Here is a 27,527-nt window from a genome sequence, read left to right as displayed (position 1 = left end):
CGCGATGGAGAGCACCTGGGACAGAGGTGCCCATTTCATGCAACGCAGGTTTCAGGAAGCCATTTATAAGGGGGGGGGGGGGCTGGACAGCTGGGGGCTGGGGGCTGGACAGCGTGGAGGTTTCTCTGGAAGACAATATCCTAAACCTAATGCTATCTGGGATGACTTTTGTGTTGGTCGGAGTCTCTCGCCCTAACACTGCTAATTTCTCCTTGGAACTTTCTGAATGACGAGCATCATTTTTTATCGGTTTCGAATGAGACCTCGCAAGTGATGTTTACATCCGTGTAATGCTGGTTTATATGTCAACGTAAATGTTGGAAAATCCATAAAGTCCATAAATAAAAGATGGCAGTTTTGAAACTGCAGTAAAAGTGCAGTAACTGCAGTCGACTGTGGTATTTTGGACGCAGTATTTGCTGCGCAGTGCAGTCGGACTGCAATCTTTTTTTTCGTAAGGGAGAAAGGGGAGGAACAGTTCTTTGAGGTGGGACCTCTGCTCCTTCGATGGAGAGCCAAAGCAAAACGAGGCAGACAGGAAGCTTAGCTAGGGCATCACTGTCTGGGATCTGACTGTCTTCGGGAAGTCACAGACCCCCCCCCCCCCCCCCCCCAACAAGCCTCCCAGACACACCGACCTGGAATAGAGATGAAGGCTGGAGACTCAGCTCTCCTTGCAGACCAAATGGACCTAACATCAACAGAGCCCCAAGGATATAGGCAGATAACAGGGATTTTTTTTCTTCTATATACTGTAATTATGTTCGGCATGCATCCTAACATCCCTAGGAAAAAAAGAAAGATACTGTTAGATAACTTATGAAATAAAAGGGCTGTAGCTTCGGGTTATTAGACGCATCTTATGAGAAAGTCGATATTGCACAGGGATACCATGCCACTGCAGGATTTCACATAGTTGTATTTCTGTTCAATCACCTCAATACAAAAGCAATCGGACAGGTCTGTAATTGGCTATAGTTGGTTTTCACACCACTTCAGAAGAGGTTGTTTTCGGTTTGTGCCGGGGATTTCACGGTCCCATATATTTCCTGGAAAGCGAGGAATCGTTTTGTCAGATCGTATTCTTCTCGGGGGGAACCACGTGGTGAGATTAACCCATGAGTTCCGGAGTTTATATTCACGTTGAGAGCTGATTACTGTCTTTAGTGGACTCCGACTGCTCTCAAAATATGTTTGGTACTTTTATAGTACATAGGTCTATCAACTACGTAATACATAAAGGGGCCTTGTTCATGTTACAGGGAGCACAAATGAGCTCTGTTTTCCACACATGTCTGTCCTGGGCACCCTTCCTTCCTCACACAGTTTTACTGAGAGGAAGAGAGGGTGGAAAGGAAGAGAGCAGCCTCACACATTAAAAATGGTATTCTGAGAGACACTGGATGCTTCCCAAATGACAGTATAGTGAACTACTTTTGACCAGAGCTCTATGGGCTAAAGCCCTGAAGGGAATAGGGTGCCATTTAGGATGCAGTCACTGTGAGATGTGCTTTGGTTCCTTAACTCCTCAATGTATTAATGTCTAGCAACTCGCTTACTCATTATTGAAGGTGAGGCATTTATCCCCCCTGACTTATGGGACTTGTATTTTTTGGGGGGGGGGGGGACAAATGGTACAGATAACACCCCCAATGTGTTGAATATAAATCATTACATTGTTCTTCTCCCTCAGACTGAATAAATATCTTGTAACCAAGAAGATAACGCACATCCCTCTGTTTGCGAAACGCATTATGATATAAAAGGGGACTTTCTGGAATAAATATGAATCCAAGCTCTTGTTATAGACCTTCTATTGTATTGTTTGAGATGGCATGCTATAGCTTAAAGTAGGAAGTACAGTGTTTAAAGTTAGAGGCTTGAATGGCTTATGATGGATATGCATTTAAAGAGCCTGGTAGCCTGGTATGTAAATGTACATTACTGTATTGTACATAGGCTAGGCCATCTAGGTTTGTACATTGAGACATACAGTACCTTTGGAAAGTACACGAACCCCTTGACATTTTCCACAATTTGTTACGTTACAGCTTTATTCTAAAATTGATTAAATCGTTTTTTTACCTCATCAAACTACACACAATATCCCATATGGACAAAGCAAAAACACGTTTTTAGACATTTTTGCTAAATTTTTAAAAGAAAAAAACAAATGAAATATTTTATTTACATAAGTATGGTTCTCAGATCTCTACGGACAATTCCTTTGACCACATGGCTTGGTTGTTGCTCTGACATGCACTGTCAACTGTGGGACCTTTTATAGACAGGTGTGTGCCTTTCCAAATCATGTCCAATCAATTGAATTTACCACAGGTGGACTTCAATCAAGTTGTAAAAACATCTCAAGGATCATCAATGGAAACAGGATGAACCTGAGCTCAATTTCGAATCTCATAGCAAAGGGTCTGAATACTTATGTAGATAAGGTATTTCTGTTATTTATTTATTTTTTATAGATTTGCAAACATTTCAAAAACCTGTTTTCGCTTTGTCATTATTGGGTATTGTGTGTAGATTGCTGAGGATTTATTTATTTTGAATCCATTTTAGAATAAGGCTGTAACGTAGCAAAATGTGGAAAAAGTCAAGGGGTCTGAAAACTTTCCGAAGGCACTGTCAATGGTTTGTGATGATGTGATGTGGCTCAGTTGGTAGAGCATGGCTCTTGCAATGCTAGGGTTGCGGGTTTCGAAAATGTATACACTCACTGCTGTAAGTTCGCTCTGGATAAGAGCATCAACTAAAATGGATAAAGAGTGAGTAGACCATTTCAGTTTTCACATATAAATACGTTGCATTTACGGCCTCCCGAGTGGCGCAGTGATATAAGGCACTGCATCGCAGTTGTAGCTGTGCCACTAGAGATTCTGGGTTCGAGTCCAGGCTCTGCCGCGACCGGGAGACCCATGGGGCAATGCACAATTGGGTTAGGGGAGGGTTTGACCGGCAGGGATGTCCTTGTCCCATTGTGCACAAGCGACTCCTGTGGCGGGCCGGGCGCAGTGAACGATGATATGGTTGCCAGGTGCATGGTGTTTCCTCCGACACATTGGTGTGGCTGGCTTCCGGGTTAAGTGGGCATTGTGTCAAGAAGCAGTGCAGGCTTGGTTGTTTCGGAGGACGCACGGCTCTCGACTTTCGCCTCTCCCGAGTCCGTACGGGAGTTGCAGCGATGAGACAAGACTGTAACTACCAATTGGATACCACGAAACTGTAACTACCAATTGGATACCACGAAAAACTGGGTAAATGTTTTTTTTAAATGAATATTACAAGAAACTGGAAAACATATATCAAGATGTCATGGATCCCCGCGGTACTGCTGCTCATTCCGTTCACCAGTTCCGGAGGTCTGCGTCACCGGCCTTCTAGGCGTCACTGAACTGGATGCATTACTACCAACCCCGGACTGTCTTGTCTCATTACACACACCTGGTTCCCATTCCCCCTGATTAGTACGTTTTATATGTGCCCTCTGTTCCCCATTGTCCTCATCAGTTATTGTTACCGTTGGTCCTGTGAGTACCTGTGCTGTTGTATCGGCTTCCATGCTACGTGTTATTGTGCACTTGTTTTACGGGTCTCGTCCTGTGTATTATTCAGAGGTTTGCACCTCGCTCTTTTGTTTGGGTGGAGAAAATAAAAAACACTATATTACGTATTCCTGCACTTGTCTCCTATCATTATACAGCGTGACACAAGCAAGTATTTTTATATTCCACAGATTAACTGTTTTGTACAGATAATTATCAGACTCAAGTTACAAATGCTGGTAAACACTCAAATACATTTAGTAAAATGTATTTCACAAAAGTGGTGCACTGGGCCTTTACTAATCCTGTATTAGCTGACCGATATAGATGACTTCAGTGCGGCCATTATTTTTTTCTATTACTCCCCCGTCAGAAAAAAATCACACCACCCTTGTCCCCAAACTATGGCGATTTGTATCAATCTAGAAGTTCTACGTTTACACATCTGAGTGCATGCACATCTGTTCATCCGCAAGTCAAACATCCCCCTCGGAACAGGAAAAGACTTGTGTAACCAGAGCCGATTGGCCCTCATATTAAATTGAGAAATATGCGCAGTGTGTAAGGCTCTGACGAGCTGCTGAAAACCTGTGTCACGAAGCCAGAGTCTGGGGAACAATCACACATTCCAGTCCTGGACTGTCAAGACCCTCAGATCTCCCCTTCGTGGTTTAAGAAACAGCCCCCTTCCCCGAATGATGTGGCTGAATATCTTTGTGCCCGTAGGACCTTCAGCTGCATGTCAATGACTCTGTAGTCTTGTATAACTCATGTGTAGGAAACATATAAAACATATCTCTCCCCAGAGTGTTATTGGCCTGCAGAAATACCTCTGAATGGGAAAACGATATGCCTTTTTCTGAAAGTCTGCCTGAATAGTCCTCATTTATAAGCCCAATGAACATGGTTGCTTAGCTGTAGGCGGCACTTAAACTCTACGTACTGGTGAATACCTCCCTTAAAGTATCGGACATTGCGATGAAGGAATGAAAGCGTCGGTCTGCTCTTAATGCTACTCTTCCGATTATGGCTGTATAATAGCCATGGCTGCTCGGGATACTGCACATTAGTTGTCGCCATTGATGCGTACTTCAATGCTATCTCCTGCCCACACATAGCTAGTATTGACTCATTGACGAACACTCCCTCTACAGTATTTCTACGTGTTTTAGTGAAGCCATAAGGGCACTTTATAGACTGACACAGTAGAAATGCATTTATCCTGCTTTCGGTGGGAACCGTCTCCACCTGCCTTGTATTAGCACACACCGTAAACCTGTCTCTTCGGATCCTATTTATTTAGGTGAACTCTGACCTTTTTCCCACCGGTCTCCTCTGCGATCCAGCGCATTAGACTGAAGGGGTTTGGGAACACAGCTGTGTGGCCAGATTGCATCCATCGCTCTCTCTAGAGTCTCCCCCCCAGTGAGGCGACCCCTGACCCCTGTGAAAATCTAACATACGCATAAACAAGACTGTTAATGTTTGGCCGTGATGTATAGTTGCAATTCATCTCAGGTGGCTTTACTTCGCATGCCTCACAGTTACACTAAACTAAAATATGGCTGTTCATATTTGGTTCTCATATTTCACAAGCATAATCTGTAGACATGACAGCAGAGTGGAATTTGAATCAAAATGCCTGTAGGAAATTGATTGACTTGTGGGACGTCATCATAATTCACAGATATTGTTCTCTGTCAGTCTTTTATTTTCTTTATCACTCTTTCCATCTCTAATTTTGTCATTCCATCTCTCTCAGTGTGTACGTCAAAGACCAGCTTCTGTAGTTCCAGAGTTCTCCTTGCTCCAGTAGTCGTAGCAGGCTACAGGCATTCCTCTTAGAGCAGTGTAAGCTTTGCCTGTCAGCAAGATTTACCACAGTAGCTCCTGTGCCCTGCTAATACCCACACATCATGCCAAACGGGCTGCACGCTGCCAGACTCTAATCCAAGCATCTTATCAAACCCATCGGCACATTTCTAGCAAGAGCACATCTCGACCGTGACTGGTGGCTTTGGAGGGGGGGTTTCTCGACAGCTGCTCAGGAGCGAATGGGAGTGAGAGAAAAGAAAGTGAGAACATTCCAGAATGCCCAGAATGGAGATCTTTCATCAACAGCCTCCCCCCGCCTCTTCTGCTATGGTTTCAGGTAAATGTGTGGGCAACCGGTTGTGAGGGCTTGCATGGAGAGAAAGGCCAACTTGTAGCTCAGTATGACGCTTGCAACGGCAAGATCGTGAGTTTAGTTCCCACTGGGGTCATCCATATGAAAATGTATACACGCACAACTGTAACTCCCTTTGGATGAAAATGTCTGGTAAATGGCATTTCTTATATTATTTTTGAGCGGTAACATTTGTCCCCCGTCCTCCCTCAGCCCAGTCCAGCAGTGAGAGGATACCACAGCAGTAAGACGGCCATGAGCCCAGCAGGCTTCAGCTCCCAGTGGACCAGCGGTGTTCAGGAGGCCTGGAGTGGCCACACCGTCTCCTACCCTCGTGCCAGCCTGCACTACCCGGCCCACCACCACCAGCACCCCACGCATGCCAGCTACGGCTACTGCCTGGGACAGCCTGCAGTGAGTGCTCTCAAACACATACTGTACAGCTATGCTCACTGCATTCTCCATTGCACTCCCTTTGCTCTCTCATGCCTCCCCTTCTCTCTCTCTCCACCTCTCCACACTCTTCCACCTTCCCTGTCTCTCAATCTCCCGGGGCCCTGATTTATAACCGTACATTTTACACAAAATATCTGCATGAGCCATTTCTGAAAAGACTCTTCCTGAGTCAACAAAGTAAATGTCCTAACCGACTTGCCATAACTATAGTTTGTTAACAAGACATTTGTGAAGTGGTTGAAAAACTGAAGTGTTTTTTTTTAATGACTCCAACCTATTTGTGAAGTGGTTGAGTTTTAATGACTCCAACCTAAGTGTATGTAAACTTCCGACTTCAACTATACGTCTCGTGTCTAAGCCGTTGAAATGCAACTCTAATTTGTCTCGTTGCCGCTTAGCTTGTTTGATTGCCTTGTGGAGGGAATAACTACACTGTTAGTATTCGGTCATGTTTCCAGTCGCCTTGCCAGGATTAAAAGCAGTGGTTTGCGCTTTCAGTTTTGAGCGAAAGCCTGCCATCAATCCACGGTTTCTGGTTGGGGAAGGTTTTAATAGTCACCATGGGTACAACATCACTGATGCACTTGCTAATAAACTCACTCACCGAATCAGCGTATACATTAATGTTGTTGTCTGAGGCTATCCGGAACATATCCCAGTCCACGTGATCGAAGCAGTTTTGAAGTGTGGAATCCGATTGGTCAGACCATCGTTGAACAGACCTGAGCACGGGCGTTTCCTGTTTTAGATTCTGTTTCTAGGCTGGGAGCAACAAAAGGGAGTCGTGGTCAGATTTGCTGAAAGGGGGGCGAGGGAGGGCTTTGTATGCGTCGCGGAAGTTAGAGTAGCAATGATCCAGAATTTTGCCAGCCCGGGTCTCGCATTCAATATGCTGATAAAATTTAGGGAGCCTTGTTAAAATCTCCAGCTACAATAAATGCACAGGATATGTGGTTTCCAGTTTACATAGAGTCCAATGAAGTTCTTTCAGGGCTGTCAAGGTGTCTGCTTGGGGGGGATATACAGGCTGTGATTATAATCTGAGAGAATTCGCTTGGTAGTTAATGCATTTGATTGTAAGGATTTCTAGGCCAGGTGAACAAAAGGACTTGAGTTCCTGTATGTTGTTATGATCACACCACGACTCGTTAATCATAAGGCATACACCCCCGCCCTTCTTCTTACCAGAGAGATGTTTGTTTCTGTTGGCACGATGCGTGAAGAAACCGGGTGCCTGTACTGACTCTGATAACGTATCCCGAGTGAGCCATGTTTCCGTGAAACAAAGAACGTTACAATCTCTGATGTCTCTCTGGAAGGCAACCCTTGCTCGAATTTCGTCTACCTTGTTGTCAAGAGACTTGACATTGGCGAGTAGTTTACTCGGGAGCGGTGAGCAATGTGCCCGTCTACGGAGCCTGACCAGAAGACCGCTCCGTCATATGTAATCATGTAGTAAACAAATGAAAATACATTTTAGATTCTTCAAAGTAGCCACCCTTTGCCATGATGACAGCTTTGCACACTCGTAGCATTCTCTCAACTTCTTGAAGGAGTCCCCACATATGCTGAGCACTTGTTGGATGCTTTTCCCTCACTCTGTGGTCCAACTCATCCCAAACCCTCTCAATTGTGTTGAGGTCGGGTGATTGTGTAGGCCAGGTCATCTGATGCAGCACTCCATCACTCTCCTTCTTGGTCAAATAGCCCTTACACAGCCTGGAGGTGTGCGCAAACCAGATGGGATGGCGTATCGCTGCAGAATGCTGTGGTAGCCATGCTGGTTATGTGTGCCTTTAATTCTAAATAAATCACAGACCATGTCACCAGCAAAGCACCCCAACACCATCACACCTCCTCCTCCATGCTTCACGGTGGGAACCACACATGCGGAGATCATCCATTTAACTACTCTGTGTCTCACAAAGACATGGCGGTTGGAACCAAAAATCTAATTTGGACTCATCAGACCACAGGACAGATTTCCATCGGTCTAATGTCCATTGCTCGTGTTTCTTGGCCCAAACAAGTCTCTTTTTCTTATTGGTGTCCTTTAGTAGTGGTTTCTTTACAGCAATTCGACCATGAAGGCCTGATTCACACAGTCTCCGCTGAACTGTTGATGTTGAGATGTGTCTGTTACTTGAACTCTGTGAAGCATTTATTTACAGCCTTTCCTGTGGCTGTCCACATTAGAGACAGTTTAATCATAGCGCTTAATGGTTTTTGCAACTGCACTTAAAGAAATGTTCAAAGTTCTTGAATTTTCCAGATTGACTGTCCTTCATGTCTTAAAGTAATGATGGACTGTCATTTTGTCTTTGCTTATTTGAGCTGTTCTTGCCATAATATGGACTTGGTCTTTTACCAAACCACCCCTACCTTATCACAACACAACTGATTGGCTCAAACGCATTAAGAAGGAAGAAATTCCACAAATTAACTTTTAACAAGGCACACCTGTTAATTGAAGTGCGTTCCAGGTGACTACCTCATGAAGCTGGTCAAGAGAATGCCAAGAGTGCAAAAAGCTGTCATCAAGGCAAAGGGTGGCTACTTTGAAGAATATATTTTGATATGTTTAACACTTTTTTGGTTACTACATGATTACATGTGTGTTATTTCATAGTTTTGAAAAACCCTTGAATGAGTAGTTGTGTCATGAAATGCAATAGATGGCCGTTATCACCACCAGACACACCTGGTTAATTTGATGGGTCATGTAATAATCTGGCCGAAGTGGAGTCTTTTGTTTAGACATGTAGCTAGCTAGCTAAACAATGAACCAGCATAATCCCTACTCATACTGCTACCAATACAAACATTGTCATAGCTGTAGTATGAATCTGCAGGTAGCTATAGCTTACAAACTAGGTTCAATTGTAACTAGCTAACATTAGGCTATAACTAGCAGTGCAAATGGATTTCTGATTTTAATAATATTACTACACAGATCATAAATGTAACGTTATTTAGTGAGCTATCAAGCTAACGGTTGCAAGCCACTGTAACTAACAGTATGCTTTAACTTGCATTAAAAACTACTTTCTGACAAAATTACAAAGTTATATTTGAAAATGTAGCTAGACTTACCCGTATACATAGATTAATGCTTACCGGCAGACGGGAACCATTTAACTCTGTTTTGTTTGTAGCTACATATTGGGTGTGTTCGTAAATTCAATCTGGAGGGTGCTCTGGGCGTTTGTAAATTCAGAACGTTGTCAGATTGTCCATTTGTAAATTCAGAGCGTTTCGCTCTCAGAGCGTTCAGAGCTCACTCTCGCCAAGGAGTAGGGTTGATCCGAGAGCTCTGACCTCACAATGGCAGTCAAGCACCCAAGCTAACGTTGGCTAGCTTGCTAGCTACTTCCAGCACAAATGAGAGAAAATCTCACTCTGACCATTTTACTCGCCCTAGCAAAGCTGGTTAGGGTGTTTTCATTTCATCCAGAGCGTTGGTGACTGTAGCTGTGCTACTGGCAACAATTTAATTACGCTTTTTTTGCCGACGTTTACCGACACCGGCCATATTCAACGGGTGTTGAGCGTTCGTAAATTCATCAGTTATTCTGCGCTCTAGCACAGTCAGACGAGAGTGTGCTAGAGAGTAGATAGCCAGAGTGAATTTACGAATGCACCCCTTGTTTGTCCAGTGTTGTGTCAAGTCACTCCGGTTCACACTAACCGTGCCATGTGAAACTGATCTGTTGATAGCGCCTGCTAAATTCAGGTCATCAATGTTGTTGAGAAAAGTAGCAAAACTTTTGTAGTTCTCGATGATTAACGTTATATCTTTCAAAAATGGTGCGGTAGAAAGACTATCAACACATACTGAACAGCTCACGTTATAAACAGAAGCATGCTACATGGCAAACCAATCCAAACTCATCTCCCGGCATGTTCAGCCCATCCATTATCTTAGCCAATTATGGCTAGCAGGAAGGTTCCTATCTTTTTCCATGGCTAAACAAACTAGGCTCGTAATTTAACAATTTTATTCGTATTTATGGATGGAATACAAATTTGTTGAAGGCACATGAACGTTAATATAATGAGGATCCACGTTTCCAAATAATGAGAATCCACTCTTCTTTGAAAATACACTGCTCAAAAAAATAAAGGGAACACTTAAACAACACAATGTAACTCCAAGTCAATCACACTTCTGTGAAATAAAACTGTCCACTTAGGAAGCAACACTGATTGACAATACATTTCACATGCACATTTGTGGCCTGCTGGAGGTCATTTTGCAAGGCTCTGGCAGTGCTCCTCCTGCTCAAAGGCGGAGGTAGCGGTCCTGCTGCTGGGTTGTTGCCCTCCTACGGCCTCCTCCACGTTTCCTGATGTACTGGCCTGTCTCCTGGTAGCGCCTCCATGCTCTGGACACTACGCTGACAGACACAGCAAACCTTCTTGCCACAGCTCGCATTGATGTGCCATCCTGGATGAGCTGCACTACCTGAGCCACTTGTGTGGGTTGTAGACTCCGTCTCATGCTACCACTAGAGTGAGAGCACCGCCAGCATTCAAAAGTGACCAAAACATCAGCCAGGAAGCATAGGAACTGAGAAGTGGTCTGTGGTCACCACCTGCAGAATCACTCCTTTATTGAGGGTGTCTTGCTAATTGCCTTTAATTTCCACCTTTTGTCTATTCCATTTGCACAACAGCATGTGAAATGTATTGTCAATCAGTGTTGCTTCCTAAGTGGACAGTTTTATTTCACAGAAGTGTGATTGACTTGGAGTTACATTGTGTTGTTTAAGTGTTCCCTTTATTTTTTTGAGCAGTGTATATATAATAACTGATCTTGCCTACAAGCAATACAAGACTATTATTATGGTGGGAGATTATAATATAGTTTTAAAAACCTCAATGGACCATAAAGGAAATCACACTACAAACTATCACCCTCATTTACTTAAGGAAATCACGTATATCATTGATATATTTGAACTAGTGGCTATATGGAGGCTTAAATATCCTGACCTAGTGAGATATTCAGTGTCTTCGAAAGGATTCAGACCCATTTACTTTTTCCACATTTTGTTATGTTACAGCCTTATTCGAAAATGGATTAAAATCCTAAGCAATTGACACACAATACCCCAATACCCCCTAATGACAAAGCGAAAACAGGTTTTTAGAAATGTTTGCAAATAAAAGAATAAAACTAGAAATACTTTATTTACATAACTACCCAGACCCTTTGCTATGAGAATCGAAATTGAGCTCGGGTGCATCCTGTTTCCAGTGATCATTCTTGAGATGTTTCTGCAACTTGATTGGAGTCCACTGTGGTAAATTCAATTGTTTGGACATGATTTGGAAAGAAACACACCTGTCTAAATAAGGTCCCACAGTTGACAGTGCATGTCAGAGCAAAAACCAAGCTATGAAGTCGAAGGAATTGTCCGTAGAGCTCCGAGACAGGATTGTGTCGAGGCACAGATCTGGGGAAGGGTACCAAAAAATGTCTGCAGCATTGAAGGTCCCCAAGAACATAGTGGCCTCCATCATTCAGCTATAACATTTTCCGACAAGATAGAACTGCCAAAGGGGGCGGTGTTACAGAGTTCTGTCTTACTATCCAGGTCTGTACCCAAACAATTTGAGGTTCTACTTTTAAAAATCCACCTTTCCAGAATCAAGTATCTCACCATTGCCGCTTGATATTGACCACCATCTGCCCCCAGCTGTGCTCTGGACACCATATGTGAACTGATTGCCCCCCCATCTATCTTCAGAGATCGTGCTGCTAGGTGATCTGAACTGGGACATGCTTAACACCCCGGCTATCTTACAATCTAAGCTTGATGCCCTCAATCTCTCACAAATTATCAATGAACCCACCAGGTACAACCCCAAATCCGTAAACACGGGCACCCTCATAGATATCATCCTAACCAACTTTCCCTCCAAATATACCTCTGCTGTTTTCAACCAAGATCTCAGCGATCACTGCCTCATTGGCTGCATCCGTAACGGGTCTGCGGTCAAACGACCACCCCTCATCACTATCAAACGCTCCCTAAAACACTTCAGCGAGCAGGCCTTTCTAATCAACCTGGCCCAGGTATCCTGGAAGGATATTGACCTCATCCCGTCAGTAGAGGATGCCTGGTCATTCTTTAAAAGTGCCTTCCTCACCATCTTAAATAAGCATGCCCCTTTCAGAAATTGTAGGACCAGGAACAGAAATAGCCCTTGGTTCACTCCAGACCTGTCTGCCCTTGACCAGCACAAAACATCCTGTGGCGTTCTGCATTAGCATCGAATAGCCCCCGTGATATGCAACTTTTCAGGGAAGTTAGGAACAAATATACACAGGCAATTAGAAAAGCTAAGGCTTGCTATTTCAAACAGAAATTTGCATCCTGTAGCACAAACTCAAAAAGTTCTGGGACACTGTAAAGTCCATGGAGAATAAGAGCACATCCTCCCAGCTGCCCACTGCACTGAGGCTAGGAAACACTGTCACCACCGATAAATCCACTATGACTGAGAATTTCAATAAGCATTTCTCTACGGCTGGCCAGGCTTTCCACCTGGCTACCGCTACCCCAGTCAACAGCCCTGCACTCCCCACAGCAACTCGCCCAAGCCTACCCCATTTCTCCTTCAACCAAATCCAGATAGCTGATGTTCTGAAAGAGCTGCAAAATCTGGACCCCTACAAATCAGCCGGGCTAGACATTCTGAACCCTCTCTTTTTAAAATGATCTGCCGAAATTGTTGCAACCCATATTGCTAGCCTGTTCAACCTCTCTTTCGTATCGTCTGAGATTCCCAAAGACTGGAAAGCTGCCGCCGTCATCCCCCTCTTCAAAGGGGGAGACACTCTAGACCCAAACTGCTACAGACCTATATCTATCCTACTCTGCCTTTCTAAGGTCTTCGAAAGCCAAGTTAACAAACAGATTACCGATCATTTCGAATCCCACCGTACCTTCTCCGCTATGCAATCTGGTTTCAGAGCTGGTCATGGGTGCACCTCAGCCACGCTCAAGGTCCTAAACAATATCATAACCACCATCGATAAAAGACATTACTGTGCAGCCGTATTCATCAACCTGGCCAAGGCTTTCGACTCTGTCAATCACCACATTCTTCTTGGCAGACTCAACAGCCTTGGTTTCTCAAATGATTGCCTCGCCTGGTTCACCAACTACTTCTCTGATAGAGTTCAGTGTGTCATATCGGAGGGCCTGTTGTCATGACCTCTGGCAGTATCTATGGGGGTGCCACAGGATTCAATTCTCGGGCCAACTCTCTTCTCTGTATACATCAATGATGTCTCTCTTGCTGCTGATGATTCTCTGATCCACCTCTACGCAGACGACACCATTCTGTATACTTCTGGCCCTTCTTTGGACACTGTGTTAACTAACCTCCAGACGAGCTTCAATGCCATACAACTCTCCTTCCGTGGCCTCCAACTGCTCTTAAAAACGCAAGTAAAACTAAATGCATGCTCTTCAACCGATCACTGCCCGCCCGTCCAGCATCACTACTCTGGACGGTTCTGACTTAGAAATTGTGGACAACTACAAATACCTAGGTGTCTGGCTAGACTGTAAACTCTCCTTCCAGGCTCACATTAAGCATCTCCAATCCAAAATTAAATCTAGAATTGGCTTCCTATTTTGCAACAAAGCATCCTTCACTCATGCTGCCAAACATACAGTCTCTCGTAAAACTGACCATCCTACCAATCCTCAACTTCGGCGAGGTCATTTATAAAATAGCCTCCAACACTCTACTCAACAAATTGGATGCAGTCTATTACAGTGCCATCCGTTTTGTCACCAAAGCCCCATATATTACCCACCACTGTGACCTGTACGCTCTCGTTGGCTGGCCCTCGCTTCATACTCGTCGCCAAACCCACTGCCTCCAGGTCATCTACAAGTCTCTGCTAGGTAAAGCCCCGCCTTATCTCAGCTCACTGGTCACCATATCAACACCCACACGTAGCACACGCTCCAGCAGGTATATCTCACTGGTCAACCCCAAAGCCAATTTCTCCTTTGGCCGCCTTTCCTCCCAGTTCTCTGCTGCCAATGACTGGAACAAACTTCAAAAATCACTGAAGCTGGAGACTCTTATCTCCCTCACTAGCTTTAAGCACCAACTGTCAGAGCGGCTCACAGATCACTGCACCTGTACATAGCCCATCTGTAAACAGCCCATCCAACTACCTCCTCCCCATACTGTATTTATTTATTTATCTTGTTCCTTTGCACCCCAGTATCTCTTCTTGCACATTCATCTTCTGCACATCTACCATTCCAGTGTTTAATTGCTATATTGTAATTACTTCGCCACCATGGCCTATTTATTGCCTTACCTCCGTTATCTTACCTCATGTGCACTGACTGTATATAGACTTTTCTTTTTTTCTACTGTAATATTGACTGTATGTTTGTCTTCCATGTGTAACTCTGTGTTGTTGTATGTGTCGAACTGCTGTGCTTTATCTTGGCCAGGTCGCAGTTGTAAATGAGAACTTGTTCTCAACTTGCCTACCTGGCTAAATAAAGGTTAAATAAATAAACATCTTAAATGGAAGAAGTTTGGAACCACCAAGACTCTTCCTAGAGCTGACCGCCCGGGCCAAACTGAGCAATCGGGGGAGAAGGGCCTTGGTCAAGGAGGTGACCAAGAACCCGATGGTCACTCTGACAGAACTCTAGAGTTCTTCTGTGGAGATGGTGAACCTTCCAGAAGGACAACCATCTCTGTTGCACTCCACCAATCAGGCCTTTATGGTAGAGTGTTCAGATAGAAGCCACTCCTCTGTAAAAGGCACATGACAGCCCGCTTGGCACCTAACACTCTCAGACCATGAGAAACCAGATTTTTTTGTAAAAATTTGCAATAATTTCTAAAAACCTGTTTTCACTTTGTCGTTATGGGGTATTGTGTGTAGATTGACGAGTGAAAAAACATATTTTAGGCATTTTAGAATAAAGCTGGAAACAAAGTGGAAAAAGTCAAGGGGTCTAAATACTTTCTTAATGCAATGTATATAGAGACACACAAAAACGTAGAGACATACATACACATGTTTCCCGTTATAAATCAGACGTGAACGAGCATTATAACTCCGCCTGAAAAACACCCATCATTCTCCTTTTGGAGTTGGCAGAATGTTTTCTTTTGCAGTGACAATTGTTTAAGCCTATCATACCGTTTCTGAAATACAAAAATTTTTACAAATTGCTGTGGACCTGTAAACAGATCGTTTCAATTCAATAATTTGTAGCATTTACTTTTTCCCGAACCTATGCTGCACTGCCCGCAAAATCATATATATTGTTTTTAACTATATCACTTACAGTGATAGCCTACACACTTCAATGCAAAAGATCAACTGTCTGTTCACATGTTAAATTCTACTCTGTTATGAGCCGCACTCCCTTTCAGATGCATTGAGCAAAAGCTTGAAATTATAATAGTCTATCTAATAGGCTAATTAAATTAGAGATGTGCATGGTAATTTATTCTATGGCTACTTCGGTAATATGAACTCATCATGGTCAGAAAAGGTGAGAAATGTATTTTGCAATGGTTATGATATATGTATTATGTTTATAAATGATTTATTGTCTACTCGTGAAATGTTACATTAAAATATTCAGACATAGGCTATAAACGTCAATGGAAAAGGTAAATCGTCCGGTTTACCGTTAAACTGTGTTTCGGGATCAGATCGCATAGAGCAAAATACTTGAAATAGCGTATCTATGTATTACTGTGATGTGGGTCATATTACATGAGAGATGGGAAATGAATGTTGATCTGTTTTCACACTGACATACAGTGTGCAGTTAGCAACACATCTGGCGAATCCCACCAAAGCAATTAAACATCTGAAACCACCCTCACCTTCCATGCTTCTCTGAGATCCCCTGTATTCACCAACATGGAGAGACCTCCCTGGAGTACTTGCGTGTGAATAGGGAAGGACTGATTGAACATAGTTGGTGATAACCATCTGTCTCCATTTTGTTTCATGTTACATACCATTCTTTGATGGTACCCTGTGTTGATAAGATTCTGGTTCAATGAACCTTGGATTTAGTTCAGTATTTTAACAGTAACAACACATGCTGCTGCACACTATGACGGTAGCTGTAGGCAACCTCTACCAATGGCGCTGCACTCCCCCTGACCCATACCACTGTAATGTACATTCTATTACGACTACTTCTGTTATCATTACAATTGCTTTCACAAGTACCAGCACCACAACCACTTTAGTGACTTCAATTGCGTATAAGGACCCAAATGTATTTGACTTTATTCACACTCAGTTGTATTTAGACGGGTTGGTTGTGTGAAACAATGGGGCCAAGCAGACTGGGTTGACTTGGATTGTTGACGACGTGTAAACTACAGTTGAAGTCGGAAGATTACGTACACTTAGGTTGGAGTCATTAAATCTCGTTTTTCCACCACTCCACAAATGTCTTGTTAACAAACTATTGTTTTGGCAAGTTGGTTAGGACATCTACTTTGTGCACGACACAAGTCATTTTTCCAACAATTGTTTACAGACAGATTATTTAAATTATTATTCAATGTATCACAATTCCAGTGGGTCAGAAGTTTACATACACTAAGTTGACTGTGCCTTTAAACAGCTTGGAAAATTCCTGAAAATTATGACATGGCTTTAGAAGCTTCTGATAAGCTAATTGACATCATCTGAGTCAATTGGAGGTGTGCCTGTGGATGTATTTCAAGGTCTACCTTCAAACTCAGTGCTTCTTTGCTTGACATCATGGGAAAACCAAAGGAAATCAGCCAAGACCTCAGAAAATAAATGGTAGACCTCCACAAGTCTGGTTCATCCTTGGGAGCAATTTCCAAATGCCTGAAGGTACCACGTTTATCTGTACAAACAATAGTACACAAGTATAAACACCATGGGACCACACAGCCGTCATAACACTCAGGAAGAAGACGCGCTTGGTCTCCTAGAGATGAACGTGTGAAATGGTGTGAAAAGTGCAAATCAATCCCAGAACAGCAGCAAAGGACCTTTCGATGATGCTGGAGGAAACAGGTACAAATGTATCAATATCCACAATAAAACGAGTCCTATATAGACATAACCTGAAAGGTCAGTCAGCAAGGAAGAAGCCACTGCTCCAAAACCGCCATAAAAAAGCCAGATTACGGTTTGCAACTGCACATGGGGACAAAGATCGTACTTTTTGGGGAAATGTCCTCTGGTCTGATGAAACAAAAATAGATCTGTTTGGCCATAATGACCATTGTTATGTTTGGAGGAAAATGGGAGAGGCTTGCAAGCAGAAGAACACCATCCCAACCGTGAAGCACGGGGGTGGCAGCATCATGTTGTGGGGGTGCTTTGCTGCAGGAGGGACTGGTGCACTTCCCAAAATAGATGGCATCATGAGAATGAACATTATGTGGATATATTGAAGCAACATCTCAAGACATCAGTCAGGAAGTTAAAGCTTGGTCGGAAATCTTCCAAATGGACAATGACCCCAAGCATACTTCCAAAGTTGTGGCAAAATGGCTTAAGGACAACAAAGTCAAGGTATTGGAGTGGCCATCACAAAGCCCTGATCTCAATCCTTTAGAAAATGTGTGGGTTGAATTGAAGAAGCGTGTGCGAGCAAGGAGGCCTACAAACCTGACTGAGTTACACCAGCTTTGTCAGGAGGAATGGGCCAAAATTCACCCAACTTATTGTGGGAAGCTTGTGGAAGGCTACCCGAAACGTTTGACCCAAGTTAAACAATTTAAAGGCAATGCTACCAAATAATAATTGAGCGTATGTTAACTTCTGACCCACTGGGAATGTGATGAAAGAAATAAAAGCTCAAATAAATCATTCTCTCTACTATTATTTTGACATTTCACATTCTTAAATTAAAATGGTGATCCTAACTGACCTAAGACAGGGAATATTTACTCTGATTAAATGTCAGGAATTGTGAATAACTGAGTTTAAAATATTTGGCTATGGTGTATGTAAACTTCCGACTTCAACTATATTGTGGGGCGGCAGGTAGCCTAGTGGTTAGAGTGTTGGACTGTAACCGGAAGGTTACAAGATCGAATCCCCGAGCTGACAAGGTAAAAATCGGTTGTTCTGCCCCTGAACAAGGCAGTTAACCAATTGTTCCTAGGCCTTCGTTGAAATAAGACTTGCCTCGTAAAATATTTAGTCTACAAATGTTTATGGAAAACAAAAACACATTTGCATAACGAGGTCTCTCAAATACATCGTTACAGTTGTTGGTTAGCTAGCTAATGAATTTGAGCCATATTAGCATTAACATGAAATAAGTGAAAACACCTCAAAACAAGACATGGTATCAAGAACAAGATACAACTAGCTGAAACGAGCCACCTACGATTCCCCACATGGCAGCTTCTTGTAACTGTTGCTAGATATATGACCATTGAGAATCATAAAGCACGGCTTCCGGCCACATCGATGCGTGTGCATCATTTTCGTGATGTTGTCCTCCAACCCGTCTATAAACAATGAACAATCTTTTTGTGAGTAAAATGAACAAGCAATGGTTTTGGTTACGGTTGTGGTCATGTCGGTTGTGGTCATGTGCTGAGTGTCATAGCTATGGTACACCATGATCCCCAGCCATATTGGAATGTCTCCTATTGACTAGAGCAGGGGTCATATAGCCTGGTCCCAGATCTGTTTGTGCTGTCTTGCCGACAATAACCATAGAAGTTGGCAAGACAGCACAAACAGTTCTGGGACTTGGCTAGGGGTGGTGACTGTCTGTGTCTGAATCTGGTTTATACAACTCCTGATTCACAAACACACTGACACACCCTAGACCAGACATGGGCAAACTACGGCCCGCGGGCCACATACGGCCCGTTAGGCTTTTTAATCCGGCCCGCCGAACTTGTCCAAATTATAGTAAAAACCTCCTTTCTTTCCCCTTTCCCTGCAATGCCCACGTTTCCCCAATAGATGGCGCACTCAAAACACATTGACCGTTGTTGGAGTGGCGCGTATTTCTCTTTATTTCACTTTAATTTTCACTTCGTTTCACGTCACCATTAAGCCCTTCTGTGAAAATGAGCGGACCAAAGAGAAGGAAAGTGGACAGCGAATGCCGAGTGTTTAATAAGGAGTGGACAACAAAATACTTCTTCACTGAAGTCCGATCAACGGCTGTATGTCTGATATGCCAAGAAGCTGTTGCGGTTTTCAAAGAGTACAATATCAGCCGTCACTTTGCCACGAAGCATGCAAACTATGCTAGCAAGCAGTCAACACAAGAACGGGCGGCTACTGCTCAGAGGTTGGCAGCTAATTTAGAGTCAACAGAACTTTTTTCACCGACAAACTGCAATTCAAGAGTCAAGTACCAAGGCAAGTTATTTGCTGGCATTCAAATTAGCAAAGGCTAGCACTCTCGCGTCCGCTGGTTAAGTTTGGGGAAAGTGTTTCAACGAGTCTGGGAGCTCAAAGACGAGATTCGCTCATTTTTTAATTTAATGGGGAAATCCGAAGAATTCCCCGAGCTGAGCGACACAAACTGGCTTTGTGACTTTGCGTTTGCTGTGGACATATTTTCACACATGAATGAGCTGAACGTGAAGCTACAGGGGAAAGATCAGTTTGCGCACGACATGTACACAAATGTGAGAGCCTTCAAATCCAAGCTGGTTTTATTCTCCAGGCAAATGTCAAACAAATCTTTCGCACATTTCCCCACACTAGCCGTGCAGAAAGAGGCCGCCCGAAATGCGAAGAAATACTGCAAATCACTGGACGATCTGCACAGAGAATTTTGCCGTCGGTTCTGTGATTTTGAAAAAATTGACAAGTCACTTCAACTGGTGTCCTGTCCCCTGTCACAAGACCCGAATCAGCACCGCAGGAGCTGCAATTGGAACTGATCGATCTTCAGTCTGACTCCGTCTCAAAGGAGAAGTTCAAGTCTCTTAAACTGAATGACTTTTACGCTTCACTTAACGAGACCGCGTTTCCAAACCTCCGGAGGACGGCGCAGAAGATGCTGGTGTTGTTTGGCTCGACCTATGTGTGTGAGCAGACGTTTAGCGTCATGCAAATCAACAAAGCCCATCACAGATCCAAGTTAACTGACCAACACCTCAGATCTGTCCTGAGAATTGCCACAACAAAACTAACTCCAGACTTTGATGCACTGGCAAAAAAGGGAGACCAACAACACTGTTCCCACTGAAATGGTGAGTTTTTCTGCTGTGTTATGAAAAAATGCATATGGAAAGTTTGGAAGTGCGTCTTTTAATTAAGAGCAATGCGCATTTACGCACAGCAGCGGTACAGTAGCTTTATTAACACGCCGCACATCGCTCTTAATTTAAATTTAAATTTTCAGCTGCAGGTAGGATATTTAATACAGCCTATGTCTGTGTGCTTGGCAACGATACACGTTTACTGTTTGCGCGTGAAGGCGAGGGCGTCGGTGGCGAGTTTGTAGAGCGCGGTCAGGACAATCCATCCATGGGTGGTCGGCGGAGCCGAGGTGTGAACAAGTGACAACATGGGAAGAGGTAGAGAGGTGGTCTGTCAACCCAGGGAGAGTGTCAGAGCCCGCCTGGGAGTCAATGGAACAGTGCGGGGAGGGATACCGGAGAATGGAGTTGGCCAGGAGTATGTGGCAACGCAGGCGTTTGGAGGAGCGTGTTAACAGTCCGGTGCAATCTGTGCCGGTCCCATGCATCAGGCCTCCAGTGCGCCTCCCCAGTCCGGTACGTCCTGTGTCTGCTCCTCGCACTTGCCCAGATCTACGCCTCTACAGCCCAGTACGTCCTGTGCTAGCTCCTCACACTCGCCATGCGAAGTGTGTCACCGTTTCGGTACAATTTATGGCGGCTCTACGCGCCAGGTCTCCAGTGCGCCTCCACAGCCCAGTGCGTCCTGTGCTAGCTCCTCGCACTCGCCCTGAAGTGCGTGTCACCAGTCCGGTGCCACCTGTACTGGCCACACGCATCAGAGCTCCAGTGCACCTCCCCAGTCCGGTATGTCCTGTGCCTGCTCCTCACGCTCGCCCTGAGGTGTGTGTCACCAATCCGGTACCACCAGTGCCTTTGGGGGGGAGGGGTACTGCCCTGACCTTAGAGAGCCATTGTTTCTCTATGGTATAGTAGGTCAGGGCGTGACTGGGGTGTTCTAGTTTTCTTATTTCTATGTTGGTGTGCTTGATATGGTTCCCAATTAGAGGCAGCTGGTAATCGTTGTCTCTAATTGGTGATCATATTTAGGTAGCCTTTTTTCCACCTGTGTTTTGTGGGATATTGAATTTTGTTTATGGGTAGTTGTATGTCAGCACTCCATTGTCATCACGTTTCGTTATTAGTTTATTGTTTATTGTTTTTTCTTAGCTCCAGTATTAATAAATTATGTGGAACTCAACATTCGCTGCGCCTTGGTCCGTTTCTACAAACGAACGTGACACTCGACCAACCCGTACCACTGCACATTGACTCGGTACCGGTACCCATTGTATATAGCCCGTTATTGTTATTTTATTGTGTTACTATTTTTTCTTTAGTTCATTTAGCATATTTTTCTTACTTTTTTAAAACTCTGCGTTGTTGGTTAAGGGCTCATAAGTAAGAATTTCACGTTAAGGTCTACACCTGTTGCATTCGGCGCATGTGACAAATACAATTTAATTTGATTTGATTTTACGGGAATCCAGGCCAGATGTTTTTTTGTCCCTGAAGAAAGCAATTTCTCCACCGCCATGCAACATTGACAAGACATGGTCACCGCTTTATACTCATTGGAGGTTTCGCAATACCTAGAGCTGTTTAATTACAGACAGATCCTAGCAAACAAAGCATGCCTCCATCCCTCCATCCTTCAAGGTTTGTGTATTTTCTCATGGCCTCTCATTTAAGACATGCATGAGGAGGAAAACTATAAGAAACAAATATCCTCTCTCATACAGTATGTATCCCTATGTAGTCTCAACCACTTTCCTCGTTGCCTCATATCCTACCCCCCCCCCCACCATTGTGTTTTTAAGCAAATGACATGCAAAAGCTCCCCCAAAAAGGTTTAAGATAAACATAACCGATAGCTCTGCCTCTCTCTGTCCCCTCGGATAAATGAGGCAAGTAAATAAAAGAAAACAGAGGCGCTCAGATCCAGCCGAGATCAAGCGCATGTGCCTCCAGTGGTTTTCTAATTACAATGGAAGCGAATACATTTCCACTTTTAATATGGGATGGAGGTCTCAGAGGAGACGTGGGATTATGACAAAGCAGGACCAGAGGAAGTTGGAAGAGAGAGCGAGGAGATGTGATCTATCCGAGCGAGGACTGAGGAGATGCGTGAGTTGTGTTGAATGAAGAATGCCATTGCCAATCACCACAGGCCTTCTGTAAGGCGTCTAGGTGTAGCAGGTAAGGCGGAGTCAGGCGCAGGACACAGAGATGAGTAATTCACGTAACTTTACTCAAAACAACAGATATTCCAAGAAGGAAAAATAATCAAGCTCACAAATACAGACTAACTTACAAATGAACAAACACGCACAAAACCATGGTGGACCAGAGGGTTAAATAAGACAAAACAAATGGAAATTGAAAAGTGGATTAGTGGCGCCTAGAAAGCCGGTGACGCCGAACGCCGCCCGAACAAGGAGAGGGACCAACTTCGGCGGAAGTCGTGACACCTTCCATCTGTATTTCATATGTCACATGCAATCCTCTGGTGTACCATTAAACAAACACTTAACCATTACCGGTAATGGTCACAGCAAATTCACCGGCCTTCAGGTGCTTGAGTGTAATAAAACTTGACAACGTAATGATTGCTAAAAAAGGGCACATTGTGTTATTGGGTTCTTCAGAGGCTGTCTGGGAAGGTTGCTCTAGCAGCTAGCTTGTGTCCCAAATGGCACCCTATACCCTATATACACTCTTTAAAAAAAGGTGCTATCTAGAACTTTAAAGGGTTCTTCGGGTGTTTCAATAGAATAACCATTTTGGTTCCAGGCATAAACCATTTGGGTTGTATGTAGAACCCTTTCTACAGAGGGTTCTACATCGAACCTAAAAGGGTTTTCCTATGGGGACAGCCGAAGAAACGTTTTGGAATCCTTTTTTCTAAGAGTAGTGCACTAAGCGCTATGGGCCCTGGTCAAAAGTAGTGCACTATATGGGGAACAGGGTGGCATTTGTGATGCGACCCTAGAGTCTAGCTAAGTATCCTTGAGTGTAGCTGGGTTTTGCTCAATGGATTTTCTGGTCTGTAGAGAATTGATTAGAAATAGGAATATAAAGTAAAGGGAGCATTTCTTGTTCTGTCTGGTGTTCAAATGGACAAATGATCCTCCTTGTCCCCCTTGGTAATGAGTTTATAAAATATTTATAGATGGGTAATAAAACAGAGTTTACACACACAGGACGAGGTCACAAATGTTTTTATTTCCCTTGTAACATTAATGGTGCTCTTTTAGTGACATTTCAAATAATCATAGCCGATAAAGTCCTTCTCCCCACTTCTTTTCCCCTTTTTCTTTCTTCTCCGTTATAATACTTTCACTCTATTTATTCTCTCCGTGTCTTTCTCCTCCTTTCGTTCCTTTATTCTAAATGTGTTAATGTGACAATTCCTCAATGGTTCATTGCATTTGTGGAATTATTTATCTTCCCCTTATCGCTGTGGTTTGGGAATAGTGCATATGAAATAGCCCTCCTAGAAGGGTAAAAACTCAAATTACTTTTGGACAGATTATGATGGAGACATAAGGTTTGGACCATTGGTTTTCTTAGAAAAATATCTACATAATGAACATATTTCTTTACCTATTGGTAAAATATGTGTTTTTAATTGGACACTCTGTTGCAGGGATAATCAACCAGAGGCAGTCGCGGGCTGATTTTTTAACTTGAACGGATGGTCGGGGGACGGGAACATAATTACAAATAATTTGTAGACTGCAAATTGACCACAAGAAGCCCAAAAATATATAATGTTTGACTAACACATCATATTTTCAAACCGTGCTTATATTTGTATAATATCACGTGTCTCTCTATTATGTGTGGGAATACTTGGGAACAGATTTCTTCAATGAAAATCACCTGATTTCCTGGTGTTTTTAGTCTTTTATGTCCAACAATAAAACATAAAAATAAAACCAGCCGTGGCCCAAAATGTGATGAGAACACTGTATTTTGTTTATTGTCAGAGTTGCGTAACCGCCCCCTCATGTAAAATCCCCCCCCCCCCCCACACACATTTTTTTACAGTTTCACCATTGCCAGATGTGTGTACTGTCCACAATGTTCAAATCAAAAACAAAAAAAGTGTCACGTGCCGAATACAACAGGTGTAGTAGACCTTACAGTCAAATGCTTCCTTACAAGCCTTTAACCAACTATGCAGTTTTAAGAAAAATACCCCCCAAAAAATAATTAAAGAGCAGTGTTACGAGAATGGTGTGTTTTTCCAAACTGCAGGACTATGAAATTGTTTGTGACAACATGGCCCTCCCAGAGCTTCCCAGGCTGGACTGGGAGAATCATGTTCATGCATCTATTTGTCCCTCTTGAACACCTTGACTGGTTAACTGGGCACAAGTGGCCTCATTGCATTAGCCCAATCTTCTCAGCTCATTATTTGTGCAGTCAAGCTTGTGCAAATTGTACCACCATTCATGGAGTGTACTATCAAATCAAATTGTGTTTGTAACATGCTTCGTAAACGACACTGGGCATGAAGAGCCGGGCATCTTGTTGTTATGAATTAGGCCCACAGAATTATACCTATGGAGGATCAGCTTCTATGGAGGAACTTTGAATGTCTTTGATGTCTTTGAACTTCCAAGACTTGGTTTAACTGATCATCCTCGAGATGTTTCTCTGTGGGACCTTTTTTTTATAAGGTCCCACAGTTGACAGTGCATGTCAGAGCAAAAACCAAGCCATGAGGTCGAAAGGAATTGTCTGTAGAGCTCCGAGACAGGATTGGGTCGAGGCACAGATCTGGGGAACTTTTTTTTGGGGGGGGGGGGGGGGCTAAGCAAACTTGGGTGGCCAAATAAAACCACCCATGGCTCGAATTCGATGAGAACACGGTATTCCGTTTATTGTGGGCTTCTGTTTAATGTCAGAGTTGCGTAACCGCCCCCTCATGTATCCCCCTCACCCCCCAAAAAAGCTTTTTCCAGTTTCACCATTGCCAGATGTTTGTACTGTTCACAATGTTACGAGGATGGTGTATTCACACCCCTTGACTTTTCCCAGATTTGTTTGTGTTACAGCTTGAATTAAACATGTATTAAATTGAGATTTGGTGTCCCTGGCCTACACACAATACCCCATAATATCAAAGTGGAATTATGTTTTGAAACATTTTAACAAATTAATACAAATTTAAAAGCTGAAATGTCTTGAGTCAATAAGTATTCAACCCCCTTATGGCAAGCCTGAATAATAAGTCTCATAATTAGTCGAACAGACTCAATAATAGAGTTAAACAATAGTACCTCATCTCTGTAACCCACACGTACAATTTTCTGTAAGGTCCTCAGTCGAGCAGTGAATGTCAAACAGAGATTCAACCACTAAGACTAGGGAGGTTTTCCAATGCCTCGAAAGAAGGACACCTATTGGTAGATTGGTAAAAATAAAAAGCAGGCATTGAATATCCCTTTGAGCAATGTGACGTTATTAATTACATTTTGGATGGTGTATCAATACACCCAGTCACTACAAAAACACAGGTGTCCTTCCTAGCCGGAGAGGAAGGAAACCGCTCAAGGATTTCACCATGAGGCCAATGGTGACTTTAAAACAGTTACAGAGTTTAATGACTGTGATAGGAGAAAATTGAGGATGGGTCAACAACATTGTAGTTACTCCACAATACTAATTTGAATGAAAGAGTGAAAGAAAGGAAGCATGTACAGAATAAAACTATTCCATAACATACATCCTGTTTGCAATAAGACACTAAAATAAAACTGAAAAAAATGTTGCAAAGAAAATCTTTATGTCCTGAATACAAAGCTTTATGTTTGGGGCAAATTGTTGAAAACGATGTAGGTGACCTACTGAAAGACAAACAGAAACACAAATCCTATGATAACCAGAGTAGAGATGAGAGAATGACTCTTAAGTACTTTAAAGTCAGATCCTTCGATTATCATAAAAAAATGTGACAAAGGAGGAGGAATTTGTATACAAAACAAATGTGACTTTGTGAATGAATATTGCTGACAACTATATAAAGGTGACTTCTATCGCAAACTGAATTATGACCCTACCTGTCACACCCTGGCCTTAGTTATCTTTGTTTTCATTATTATTTTAGTTAAGTCAGGGTGTGACATGGTGAATGTATGTGTTTTTGTAGTGTCTAGGGTGGTTGTAAGGTTAGGGGGTTTATTAGAGCAGTTGGGTTTATGTTTAGTATAGAAGTCTAGCTGTGTCTATGGTTGCCTGAAGGGTTCTCAATCAGAGACAGATGTCATTAATTGTCTCTGATTGGGAGCCATATTTAAGGCAGCCATAGGCACTAGGTTTTTGTGGGTAATTGTCTATGTCTATGTTGAACGTAAGTAGTTTGTGTGTGCACTTGCGTTTGTAGCTTCACGGTCGTTTGTTGTTTTGTTAGTTTGTATAAGTGTTTCGTGTTACGTCTTTGTATAATAAAAAAGATGTATTCATATCATGCTGCGCCTTGGTCCACTCTCTCTTATCAAGACGATTGTGACAGAATTACCCACCAAACCCGGATCAAGCAGCGTGACAAGCGGCAACAGGATCAAGGCATCAAGGATTCATGGACATGGGAGGAGATATTAGATGGAAAGGGACCTTGGGCACAACCGGGAGAATATCGCCTCCCTCGTGAAGAGCTGGAGGCAGCGAAAGCCGAGAGGAGGCGATATGAGGAGGCAGCACGGAGGCAAGGCTGGAAGCCCGTGAGTACTACCCAAAAATTTCTTGGGAGGGGGCTAAGAGGTAGTGGGCCAAGAGGTAGTGGGCCGAGGGCAGGTAGGAGATCTGCGCCAACTTCCCAGGCTAACCGTGGAGAGCGGGAGTACGGACGGACACCGTGTTACGCAATAGAGCACACGGTGTCTCCTGTACGTGTTCATAGCCCGGTGCGGGTTATTCCACCTCCCCGCACTGGTAGGGCTAGATTGGGCATTGAGCCAGGTGCCATGATGCCGGCTCAACGCGTCTGGTCACCAGTGCGTCTCCTCGGGCCAGTATACATGGCACCAGCCTTACGCATGGTGTCCCCGGTTCGCCTACATAGCCCGGTGCGGGTTATTCCACCTCCCCGCACTGGTCGGGCGACG

At 43.5% G+C, this 27,527-nt stretch overlaps 1 protein-coding gene across 1 annotated transcript in view; it reads left to right on the top strand.

The window, feature by feature from the left end:
• Nucleotides 1–27,527, top strand: part of LOC129831385 (RNA-binding motif, single-stranded-interacting protein 3-like) — a 351,034-nt gene that overhangs the window by 69,121 nt on the left and 254,386 nt on the right. Inside the window, exon 3 of the mRNA XM_055894739.1 lies at nucleotides 5,938–6,138. Coding sequence (XP_055750714.1) covers nucleotides 5,938–6,138 — 201 coding nt within the window. The remainder of the gene's footprint in view (nucleotides 1–5,937; nucleotides 6,139–27,527) is intronic.

The sequence above is a fragment of the Salvelinus fontinalis genome, chromosome 32 (assembly GCF_029448725.1).
Source record: "Salvelinus fontinalis isolate EN_2023a chromosome 32, ASM2944872v1, whole genome shotgun sequence".
In the NCBI taxonomy this organism is placed as follows: Eukaryota; Metazoa; Chordata; class Actinopteri; order Salmoniformes; family Salmonidae; genus Salvelinus; species Salvelinus fontinalis.
The sequence above is the reverse complement of the archived record's forward strand: the minus strand, read 5'-3'. Positions and strand labels throughout refer to the sequence as shown.